Genomic DNA, 12,919 nt, shown 5'->3' with positions numbered 1-12,919 from the left:
AGTGCTGTGACCACAAACTGATGCTGAGAAGTGAGATATATCAAGAACTCGCAAGTTAAATTGCCACCTGAAAGAACTGTAATCCAATAGCTAATTGCACAATGTCATTGCATCTTTTAGAAGTGACTGGTAAAGATTCTCCACACGTTAACGTACTTCAGATATTCAGGAAAACTATATTTAGAGCAAAGTTTACTGATGAGGTGCGTATTTAGTGAGGCGTTCTGCAACACATGCTGTTTAACTGCCCCCCACATATTTCTGTGCTATACAGTGAGTTGGGCCACACTCTGTGCACTGTTCCACATGCTCTCTGTCTGACACAGTACCTGTGGAATTTCTCCACTGCGTGCCATCCCCAACCTCCAGCTTCATGAGAGCTGCTACTGGCCATGTCTGAAGCTTAACATGTTGGACCTCAAAAACCTTTGGTCATATAATTATCAGCTCTATTTGCACCTTAAATTAAAAAAACAAAAACAAGCATTAATTCAGACATTAGCACAAAGTGACCAACAGTGTGCTTTATATCAAAGTTTTATCTAGTTCAATCTTTGGGTGGATGTGCTTCACAAGTGCCTGTTAATGTAAACACAGGACACACCTAGAACACGGCACACACGTGATGAGGTGTTTGTATGGGAATGCTGTGGTCTTTCTATTTCGAATGAGGAAAAAAGATTCATGAGCTAATGCTTATCTTTATATGAAACCTTTAATCAAAGATACAAAGAACTAACACTTCAAGTGAAAATGTACAGTAATTTAAGCTTACACAATATTTTGAGTGCAATATTGAAATTATGCAGCTCATACATAGGAACACGTATCAAGCTATTCTTAAAATTCTGACACTAAAGCATTATTTGTGGAATGTATAGTAGGATATAGCTGATAGAAAAGATTACCAGAATAATTAAAATACTTTCTTAATATTGAGATATGGATACAATATTAATCACACAATTTTTGCCATAGTTTTTATGCATCATAGTTAAGGGCTAAGCCATGTTTGTGGTTATATAATTTCATATCAATGATAATGACTGACTGAACTGCACAACATTGCATCAACATAATACAAACAAAACATATTACTCTTATCTTTTACTGTACTCAAATAAATAGAAATCCTTAGAATTTCTTCGACTGAATCCTCTTCTTCTACCGGAGCAGTTAGGTTCTGTGAAACAACAACAGCTTGTCAGTGAAGGAACAAACTTGTTATGTCAAACGCTTTTTGTGTCACTACTTACTTACCCAGTTATTCTGCAGTTGCGAACTTGCACATAAGGGCCTGTGTATCTAACATCACACCTGACAACATTGTTCGAGAAATCAGACTCCTCCACCTGGAATGTGGGGTTCACTGTGACCTGCAGAAAAGACACAGCTTTTTAAGCAAACTCCACGTCTGCTTTATAAAACTAAGTTAAGGTAGACTACTTAAAACTTCACCTTCAGAATGTAATTTCCTGGAGGCACATCGGTGATATCAATCCACTGGCAATCAATGTTGGCATTGTACAAATCATAGCAGCCAGGGCCCAATCCCTATAACAATCACAAACACATCTATTACGGCATAACACAGCTAATTGCAAAGGACTTTCATCAAAAAAGCACCTCACCACGTTGGGTATCAGCACTTCACTACAACTGAATTACAAGACAGAGAATTGTCATATTTCTCTGGTAATTTTGTCACAGAAGCCTGTGATTAAGGAGCTGTGCAGGTCATTTGTTTTACCTGTGTGTGAGCCGTGCAGGCATAGCGTCGCCTTACACCGGGATCACAGTTTGTGTCCTCCAGACAGAAACTGGCCTTGTGTCCCTCAGCTACCTTTCTCTCAGTGGAGATTTCCAACAGGTCGTAATTACTGAATGCCTCCATGCTGTGGTAGTGCCTGAACGAATATAATTGTGAAGAAAAATAGGTTTACTTATCCGGGAGTAGCTCTAAATATAAATGCCATAAATCTTACTCAGTTCCCGCTCTCCACGCTTTTTCTTCTTGTTCTCTGAATACTACTATTGCAGGTGCTTGCATAATCTAAACACAAGACACACACAAAAAAGAAGGAAAACACATCCTACTTCCAGTGCACTTCAAAAACAGTGATACTAGTAGACTTCTAATTCTAAGTGCAGTCCAGGGCTAACTACATCAGTGGAACTTAGGTGTTGGAACAGGTTGTGTTGGGTCAAGCTACAAACATGATAATATGATGCTAATACTGAATTTAATGATTAACTCACTGATGGCAACTATGCCACTCCCACTGGTGTCTTGGTTTCAAAGGCAAGAAGTCAGCAGTTCCTTGATTCTTGACTCTCTGGGGGAATCGAAGTAGCACTCTGTAGTCGAGGTCTCTGATGCTTTGACTATAGGCAGACCTTGATGGAGAAATATAATTTTTGTATTAATGTCTTGCAACATGCACTGAAGAACTAGTGTATATTTATTCAACCACTAGATGTGATTCATAGCTGTACCATGATATGTTAATTGTGATTAGGAGCGATAAAGAGATTAAGTTACCGAGAGAGACAGTTCTCCTCAGCTGCGCATTTCAGTGCATACATCTGCACACGCTGGACATAAGATGCTGCCTGAATGTAATAAGGGTCAGGTATGAGGTCTGGAAGACCTGGAAAAAAAAACAAAAAAATAGAATAATATAGAAGTTATTACAAACACAGACATTATGAAATTATCTTCTTGGTTTAAGTCAGAGGTTATCCATTGGCCAGGGGACATTTTGTGAGAACAATTTCTAGCATCCCATCCCATCACCTACCATTATGGAAGTACCTGGTGCCATAACCAGAGGCAGGTGGAAGATGGGCTGGTGGTCTCATTCTCCCACTTGAGGGGTACATATTGTGAAAAATTGAATTTCTGTGATCCTTGTTGCGGGAACCATCATTGGTTGTATTTTCTGGATTTCTCAGCTGGGCGTCTTCCTCTGTTGTGTTATAAGAAGCAGCTGGAGGAAATACTTCTTGAGGGAACTCTTGAGATACCTCTGTACCTCTTCCTTCTGGAGGTAAATACTGGCTTACCTCTTCAGTGTTGCCTTCAGTCTCAGGTCCGTTTAGTGACGTGTTTCTAACAGCTTGAGTTTCGTTCAACTGTGTCTCAATGTCTGAGTGTTCGTCTGCTGTTATTTCAGCGTTATCCTGTGGTGATGTTTGGTCATGCGGTGCTGCTGGCAAAAATTCCTCTTCGCCGTGACCTCGCTGTCCCCGCGATCCATCGTTCCCAGAATACTCCTGCGTTAAAGTTTGAACACTTGTGCCATATAGTGCATCATTCGTGCTAGGGTTGGTTGGATTTACAATCACAGCATCTCTGCGGAAAGACGCCAAATACCTCTGATTGCTGTCACTGGAGATGAGGTTGTTTGTCATCGTGTAGGGAACCCGAACTGCAGCATCCGACCTTAAAACAGCCTCTGATTCCCGTGAAGGCTGTGGCAAAGTAGAGTCCACCACACTGGGATGAGGTCGCCTGGACCCCGACTCTGTATCCGGTGCCCTGGAAGCGGCGGACCTTCTTGGAAATCCCAGAGCTCTTAATGTAGTTAAATATACTTGACTTCTTCTCCTTGACTGCACGGGTGGGTAGAATTGTGATCCGGTGCTCAATAAACTGTGGACATGGCCGTTACTCTCCCATTGCACTTTGTGCCGCCATGGTCCAGCACGCGCGCGTAAATGGCGCTGTCCGGTGCTTAAATCAACCCACGTATGGAACAGTATTAAAAGCAGAACTATAAACTTAATCATGGCAAATTGATAGCAGACTGTACCACTGTAATATTTCCTCTTGTAGTGAAAAGCTGTTAAACTTAAGCTGGAATATTCAAAGTTCCATTCTGGCTATTGAAGAGGGTGGTGCGTTATAAAGGACGGAGACGGCAAACCGGAGTTGTAAGAAACCTACTTGTTCCAGAGTTTGTCTACGCATGCACAGATAGAAGTGGGATTTCTATAAGAAGCACCGTATAAGACTTAACCATTTCGCTTCTGAAACCCTTACACAAGGATATTTGTTTAGTGAGCTAAACCTGGCGAGTAGGTGGCACCAGAGGCGGTTTTCACGTGGATGGCTGTCAAATTCAAACGTGCAGTCACTGGCAAGTAATATTGTGAATATAGTGAAACTGTGTGGTGAAAGTAAAATATTGACTGGTGATGTAAAAGTGATGGCTACCTGGACATTTTTTTTTAAAATTGTGCTTGGATATGGGCATTGAATTAAAGTCAGGGTATTGTTCTTGTTCCTTGCCTACGGTTAGGCCACTAGAACACCTTTATTTCCATCTGGTCAATAACAGAAAGCAGGGGGCGTCTGGGGGCGAAACTTGGCCCCAGTGCGCCACGCTTATAAAAGAGAGGAGAGTTTACATGAAGTGCAAATACCAAGGTCATGGAAAAGCAGAATTTTTTTTCTGACCACTACTGAGAGATCTTACATTTTAAAATGACCAAGACATGAACTGGAAACTGTGCAGAGTGGCTGCGTGATTGAGTTATTGTCGTTTGTAATGACTTCCTAAAATGCAAAGTGATTAGTGGAAAAAGAAAAGGAGTGAAAAAATAACTTGTTTGTCTGCCATCGATCACCAGATGATGGCGTTGGCGAGCGTCATTCCGAAAACACTTCTTGCCATGCTGGTTCTTGAGTCATATAATGATCAGAGAGGACTTCTGTGACATCCATCTCATTTGAGGGTACAAAACAATATAGGCCTAATTAAAAAAAAGTCTATATATATATATATATATATATATAGAGAGAGAGAGAGAGAGAGAGATAGAGAAAGAGAGAGAAACCATACAATCTACTCTAGGATTAAACTGTTTCGGAAGTCATAAATAAACAGTAGATTCTGTTGTTCTCTTACCGTTTCTCTTAAATTTACCATGTGTGAAATACAATGCCATTTTGAGACAGATGGAAAGTGTTATTTCAGATCACCTCACCTTTCCCCTGTATAGCTGTCCTCAGTCTTAGGGCATGGAGAATGGACGTGATGAGGACAAAGTGTCTTGCTGATAGGCTGAAACGGGCAAGAAGCCAGCCATGCTGAGAAGAACCATGAAGTGTCGACCATTATAAAAGCCAGTCTCTGCCACCCTGACATGGCAAGAATCCCAGCTAAATATAAACACACAGTCTGTCCATGTCCACAAGCACTTTCAGGTCTCTCAGCAATGTGTGACTGAAAGACAAGCTTTCAGTTGTGGGCAGTTAAGCAACTGCCATTTAGTGTGAGTGAATCGGAGGATTATTTAATTTCATTACATTTGTGACAAGACTATATCATTATACTATTTTCACAAGGGAATTTGTCCTTTTACAGTTCTCTCAGTGTTACTCTGCATATCCAGAGGAGAGGCAGACTATTTCTAAATAAAATTAAATTCTAAAAAGAATTTAAATGACACCTTGTTCTCCCTCAAGGAAAATGTCTAGACAGTATTTGTTTTTGCTTAGGTCAACCTTCAGTGCAGACACCAGTGCAAAGCCACTTTGAGTATTTCTGGCCCTTTAAAACAGCAAGTGTGGAAAAGCTGATCACCTGGCTGGCTGACTTTCACTCAGCCCTCCTACCCACGTCTGCACGTTTGTTCTGGGATTCATCACCATCCATACCACATTCATAAAAACCCATGGAAAATATTTAAGATTATTTTTGTCACGCCTCACATGGTTGTTTGGTCATTGCTAGCTGCCAAGTGCATACTTGGCATTTAGTTGGCTTGGGCTGAGTTGTGGTCTGTCCGAGACGACCGCTGCCCAGAAACCAGTAAACACAATGACACATCCAGGGGTTGTCCCCTCACACATCCACACGTCACTGGCACCCAGTTAAGAATGTTCAGGGGGGACAGTTGGAACATCATGCAGAGACAAATTTATGGCCTCATGCAGATGGGGGTGGGGGACTCAAACTACAACTCTACTGTTGATTTCCCCTTATTAAGATATAGATCATTATGTTTAGAACTAATTCAGACCTTTATCTTGCTCTTATCATTAAGTCAACATGGAGCGTCTTGGATAATGTAACATTTTAGAAGTGTGTATCAAATAATGGCATAATTATTGTAGGTATCGTGTTTTACACCTTAAGGTGCTTAGTGGAGATACGTTTTCCTTTACTGTGTGTAAGTTTGAAAGAGGTCTTATGACTGCAATATGCTTTTTAGTGCATACATTCCGTGTCATAAGGAGGAACATGAGAAACATATAAGCAGGACCATGTGGACGCCCCTTAGGCAGACATAAGCCACAATGTAACATAGCTGGCCTAAACAGTAGCAGGAAAGGACACTAACTTACACAATTGACACCATGGGATGGAGCATGTGATGACAACAATTGGTAGACGAAGGCGGAAGGATGTATATAGTGCATTGTGAAACCCCCCTTGAGTCAACACTTTTTTCTAGACTTGATAGAAACCAGCCAAAACTATTTTGGTCATACAGCCGCGGAAAAAATTAAGAGACCACTTCAAAATTATCAGTTTCTCTGGTTTTACTATTTATTGGTATGTGTTAAAGTAAAATGTACATTTTTGTTTTATTCTATAACCTACTGGCAACATTCCTACCAAATTTCAAATAAAAATATTGTCATTTAGATCATTTATTTGCAGAAAAATGACAATTGGTCAAAATAGCAAAAAAGATGCAGTGTCTTCAGATCTCGAATAATGCAAAGAAAACAAGCTCATATTCATTTTTAAACTACACAATACTAATGCTTTGACTTAGGAAGAGTTCAGAAATCAATATTTGGTGGAATAACCTTGATTTAAAATCACAACTTTCATGTGTCTTGGCATGCTCTCCACCAGTCTTTCACATTGCCGTTGGGTGACTTTATGCTACTCCTGGCGCAAGAATTCAAGCAGCTCGGCTTCTTTTCATGGCTTGTGACCATCCATCTTCCTCTTGATCACATTTCAGAGTTTTTTTTATGGGATTCAGGTCTCGAAATTGGGCTGGCCATGACAGGGTCCTGATCTGGTGATACTCCATCCACACCTTTAAGGGCCTGGCTGTGTGGCATGGAGCATTGCCCTGCTGGAAAAAACACTTCTCAGAGTTGGGGAACATTGTCAGAGCAAAAGGAAGCAAGTTTTTCTTCCGGGATAACGTTGTACTTTGCCTGGCTGAGGTTTGTAAAAGACCATAAGGATTGAACCAAAGCCGACTGGAGGGTCTCCTAGTTTGTCTTCTCTGATGAGTCCAATTTCACAGTAGGTGCAAGACTCTGTGGCTTGTAGGCCTCTCCAGGTCTCCCTCTAACCATCAGACGACCATGTGTTGGGCAAAGCTGAAAATTGGACTCATCAGAGAAGACGAACTAGGAGACCTTCCAGTCCGCTTTGGTTCAATCCTTATGGTTTTTTACAAACCTCAGCCAGGCAAAGTACAACGTTGTCCCGGAAGAAAAACTTGCTTCCTTTTGCTCTGACAATGTTCCCCAACTCTGAGAAGTGTTTTTTCCAGCAGGGCAATGCTCCATGCCACACAGCCAGGCCAGTAAAGGTGTGGATGGAGTATCACCAGATCAGGACCCTGTCATGGCCAGCCCAATTTCGAGACCTGAATCCCATAAAAAAAACTCTGAAATGTGATCAAGAGGAAGATGGATGGTCACAAGCCATGAAAAGAAGCCAAGCTGCTTGAATTCTTGCGCCAGGAGTAGCATAAAGTCACCCAACGGCAATGTGAAAGACTGGTGGAGAGCATGCCAAGACACATGAAAGTTGTGATTTTAAATCAAGGTTATTCCACCAAATATTGATTTCTGAACTCTTCCTAAGTTAAAGCATTAGTATTGTGTAGTTTAAAAATGAATATGAGCTTGTTTTCTTTGCATTATTCGAGATCTGAAGACACTGTATCTTTTTTGCTATTTTGACCAATTGTCATTTTTCTGCAAATAAATGATCTAAATGACAATATTTTTATTTGAAATTTGGTAGGAATGTTGCCAGTAGGTTATAGAATATAACTAAAATGTACATTTTACTTTAACACATACCAATAAATAGTAAAACCAGAGAAACTGATCATTTTGAAGTGGTCTCTTAATTTTTTCCGCGGCTGTATGTCTGTTAGCCATGTACCTTTCACTGAAATAATGGGACTGTATGTGTGACATGAGTTGAGTTTGTCCCCTTTGCCCCACAGAGCTTTGAATATGTTGCTTGACCCTTGTGGTGCTTGTAACTTTCCCCGGTGCGGATGCCAGTGCCGTGAATACATCTGCAGTCTCAAACCTGTGTTGCCTGAAAGTTTTTCCCACATTACCCTTACCTGGACACAGATTATTTCTCTATAAAAGGTTTTACCTGCATGCTATGTTCTGAGAAATAAGTTGTTCCTAAACCACTGCCCTACAGGAATGTACGTAAGTTATTTTTTATCCACAAGCTAAATAAATCTAATTCCATGGCGAGCCTGCAGGTTTTAGACCAGGTCTTGCATCAGCTCTGGCCAGTGGTGCAGCGATCCTTGGATAAAGGGTTTCTATGGTCCCTGGGGAGTTTAGCCTACCAAGTAGCCGGTTGATGTGCCCTCCGCAATTATTGGCACCCTTAGTGAATGTGACTTAAACAGGCTATGAATAAATATTTATTTGCTGTTTATCCTCTTGGTCTTTCAATCAAAATATTCACAAAAATCTTTTCATTGGAATAAAATTATTGAAAGAAAACATTTTAATTTTACATTGAATAAATATTATTCTCCTAAACAGGTGTTCCACAATTATTGGCACCCCTTAATTTAATGTTTTGAGCAGCCTCCCTTTGCCAAGATAACAACTCCAAGTCTTCTCCTATAATGCGTGATGAGGTTGGTGAACACATGGCACGGATCTGAGACCATTCCTACATACAGTATCTCTCCAGATCCTTCAGATTCTTAGGTCAACGCTGGTACAATAGGTTTCGGCTCTTTCCACAGATTTTCTATGGGGTTTAGGTCTGGGGACTGTGATGGCCATGGTAAAGCCTTTATTCTGCTGTCGGTGAACCATTTTTGTGTTGATTTTGAGGTGTGCTTCGGATTATTGTCCTGCTGGGAGGTCCAACCACGGCCCATTTTAAGCTTCCTAGAGGGGGTTGTTAGGTTCTATCTGCTGGTATGTGATGGAGTCCATGATACCAGGTATCCTAACAAGATGTCGAGGGCCTTTGGAAGAAAAACAGCCCCCCAACATCAGAGATCCGCCACCATACTTCAAAGTGGGTATGGGGTGCTCTTCTGTATGGCTATCTTTCTGTCTGAGCCAAACCCACCTTTGATGTTTGTTGCCAAGAAGCCTTATTTTGGTCTTATCTGACCATATAACTCTACTATAAAAGTCTGACTTACATTTGGCAAACTGTAGGCACTTTATTTTGTTGTTAATTGACAGCAGAGGCTTTTTTTCTGACAACCCTCAAAGATGTAGGTGCAGTCTGATGGTAGGTCTGGAGACTTTCCGATCCTAGGACTTAACTAACCTCTGCAATTATCCAGCTGTGATCCTTGGAGATTCTTTTGCCAGTCGAACCATCCTCCTCACGGTTCGTGGGGTCAATTTACAGACAGGTCCTCTTCCAGGCTGATTCCTTACATCTCCTGTCGCTTTTAACTTCTTAGCTATTGCCCTGATTGTGGAAGTGGGTATTTCCAACTGTTTAGATATTTTCTTATATCCCTAAATCCGGGTTCCAGCAGCTCAACAACTTTTTGGCGCACTTTGACACTGAGTTATTTTGTCTTTCCCATGTTGATACTGACTAAGGGTATTTGGCCTGTCACCTCATATTTATACCTCTGTGAAGCAGGAAGCCATGTTTGACCACTTAAGAGTTCCTAATCAAACAGGTGAACTCAAAAATGTAAAAAATTACTGTTAATATACTTCAGTTAGATTTTAATTATAGGATTTTCTAGGGGTGCCAATAATTGTGGCACCCATGTTTTGGAGAAAAATATTTTATGTAATGTCAAAAAAATTAATTCTTTCAAGAATTTTACTTCAATGAAAAGGTAAGATTTTTGTGAATATTTTGAGGGAAAGACCAAGAAGATAAACAGCAGGTATATTTTTTCATAGCCTGTTTTGGTCACATTCACTAAGGGTGCCAATAATTGCGGAGGGCACTGTAGTTGATTTTTTACATCTTTAAAGATATTTTGTGGTTACCACATTGAAATATACCTGTTCCCTTAGGGCTCAGATACACATACGCGTTTTTGTAAAAACGGGACGCGAGCAAATGCATTGATTCCTATGGTACGGCGCGTTTAAAGCGTGCGCCCCTTCTCCACCACGCGTTGCGTCTTTGAAGCGTTTTTTAGGTGCGCTTAAAAGTTGAACTATTCTCAACTTTCCAGCGCAAGGCAGGGAAGCGCACCGCTTCTGTTTTGGCCGCCGCACTTTGCCAAGGCGTTACTGAAGCGTTTCTGCCTGAAAAAAGACGCGTATGTGTATCTGAGCCCTTATACTGCCACTCATTCTAATCTCTTTAGGTTTTCAAGTCATTGTTCCAGAGACTAAGTTAAGTGTAGGTGTAGTGAATTGATGTCATACTAACCAGATTAAAATGTCAAAATAAATGATTATTTCACAAGAATTACAAAATTATAGCTAAATATACCTTCAATTTCATGGCAATAGTATCATCCAATGTCCAGTGTAGATTCCATTTCTAATCCTCCATAATAACCCTATTTATAACTTTTATTTATAACATAAGAATGTGTGACATGGTCATGTGCAAGAAACTCATATGGTGCAAATCTAGGGTACTGATGACCTAGAGCTTGTGTTCTGCCCCTCAAATTATAGCTGCTCTTAAGCCCAGTTACATTTCAATCACAGCTGGAGTTTATCAGATAGTATTAGTTATTACAATGACTTCAAACAGTAGGTAAAATAAATTCACTTAATATCCACTATCATAAATTGTTTTAACTTAACCAGTTTACATTTATCTCTTAAAGTTTTAATAGACTGACTGGTATTAACAGCTATTTTGTTAGCTTTTAGCCGTGTGACATGGCGGGCATACAACTGGAAGTGTATTTCTGGCTAATTCAAGGCTAGCTGTTATGTGTATTTGGAATGTCAAATCTGCACAATGGTTGTCAACTTCGATTAATATCTAAAACATTAGTAAGAGGATTATCAGACAACTGATATTGCTTATTAAAAGGTGAGGTATATAGGATTTAGCAGCATTTAGTGAGGCTGCAGAATGCAACCAGATATATCGGGCTAATTTTAAGATAACGAAAACATAATTATGAACATTCAATTTCTTATAGATCATCACCCTAATTTCTTTACACCGTACCTTTAAGAAAACTGGAATGGACGTGAATGATCTGTAGATGGCAGTATTAGTTACATTATAAACACCAAGATTGTACCGTTTTGTTGGACTCTTTATAGCAGGGGTCTTCAACAGGGGGTCCGCGGAGGTACTGCAGGGGGGTCGCGAAATCTTTGGTTGATAAGACAATCATTTTTTATATTTCTAAAAAAAAAAAAAAAAAAAAAAAAAAAGAAAGAAAAAAAAAAATTCAACCATTTTTTTCCCCCACAAATTTAAATGTCTTCCGAATCAGAATTGTATTTATTCCCTTTAAATTTACATTAACATAAATCCAAAATATTGTAGCGAACGTATGAATTGATCCAGAAGATGTTATCTTTCAGTCCAATCGACACATTCAGCTACCCACAGGAGCTCTCTCAAGCTGGGCACCGGTTCACTCACAGCACCTTTCATGCAAATACGACAGCACAGGCACTAGCCAATCAGATCGCGTTTCTGCTCAAGTCTTAATAGCGCGAAGATCAAAAATAAAAGATGGCGGACCAAACTCCGTAGCTGGTCTTGTTTGTACCTATAAATTGTTAGTGTGACATTTTTTTGCTTAGATTTTTAAAAATAAATAAAGAGAAATAGACACTGTACAAGGTCAAAAAACGTTAATTGTAACTGAAAAATAATTGTAACTGAAAAATAAGTTGTTATATATTGTTAGCTCAGAGTTGTTTGCAAGATGTATGTTAATAAATGGCAGTGGCCCGGCCACCCTGTACCTTTCATGTTGTTAAATGTTGAATTAAATTCAATGTTAAAAAATGTTAAGTTAAATTCGTTGTTCAAAAATGTTACGTTAAATTCAATGTTAAAACATACAAATGTTAATGAATATATTAACCTTTGTATTATTTGAATAGCTTAGTATTGAATACACAATAACAGGGTAGCTATGTTTATTTGGCACTAGGCCCAGTATATTATAAACAAAATTTTAGGCAATTGATATAGTAGGGGGTCCCTGCTCATCTCGCCATCAGTTTGGGGGTCCCTGGCCTGAAAAACGTTGAAGACCACTGCTTTATAGTATTACATTGTTTGGTTATATTTGTAAACATTAAGCTTGTGGTATTTATACAAACCAATGTGTAATTTATTTCCTTTCGATCATTGCATCTTTATTAGCCATGTTGGCGGACCCAGAGTTTGAATCCTGTTCATTACTGTGACTGACTCCATATGGGTTCTTACTTACACACCAGGGCGACACCACCACACCTGAACCACACATATAGTTATTTTTTTCAGTTACCAGTTCCATTCGTGGTTTAATGTAGAGAGCATTCACAAAATTGTGACACTCATTTATTTGGGCAAGGTCTTTGAAAATAGGCAGGCTGTAACCGGCATGAGTGCACAAATAAACCACTACAAACAAATCTTACAAAACATTACATAATCAAGTAATAAATGCAATTAGTAAAGTTCCAGAAAAACAAAACTAACAGAGTTCCTCAAAAAAAAGTGATAAATTAAAATGCATTACTATATACAAAACTGTA

General features: G+C 39.7%; 1 protein-coding gene across 1 annotated transcript; it reads right to left on the bottom strand.

The window, feature by feature from the left end:
• Positions 1-1,256: 1,256 nt before the first annotated feature.
• Positions 1,257-3,414, bottom strand: loxl5a (lysyl oxidase-like 5a; the record flags this gene model as incomplete). The annotated part of the gene is made up of 6 exons (XM_080859738.1): positions 1,257-1,376; positions 1,459-1,554; positions 1,751-1,907; positions 2,260-2,397; positions 2,543-2,651; positions 2,802-3,414. 6 exons carry the CDS (start codon positions 3,412-3,414, stop codon positions 1,257-1,259), a joined length of 1,233 nt encoding a protein of 410 aa, XP_080715864.1.
• Positions 3,415-12,919: the final 9,505 nt, after the last annotated feature.

This window comes from Sprattus sprattus, assembly GCF_963457725.1.
Source record: "Sprattus sprattus genome assembly, chromosome: 2".
Classification (NCBI taxonomy): domain Eukaryota; kingdom Metazoa; phylum Chordata; class Actinopteri; order Clupeiformes; family Clupeidae; genus Sprattus; species Sprattus sprattus.
This window is presented reverse-complemented; position numbering and strand designations above follow the sequence as displayed.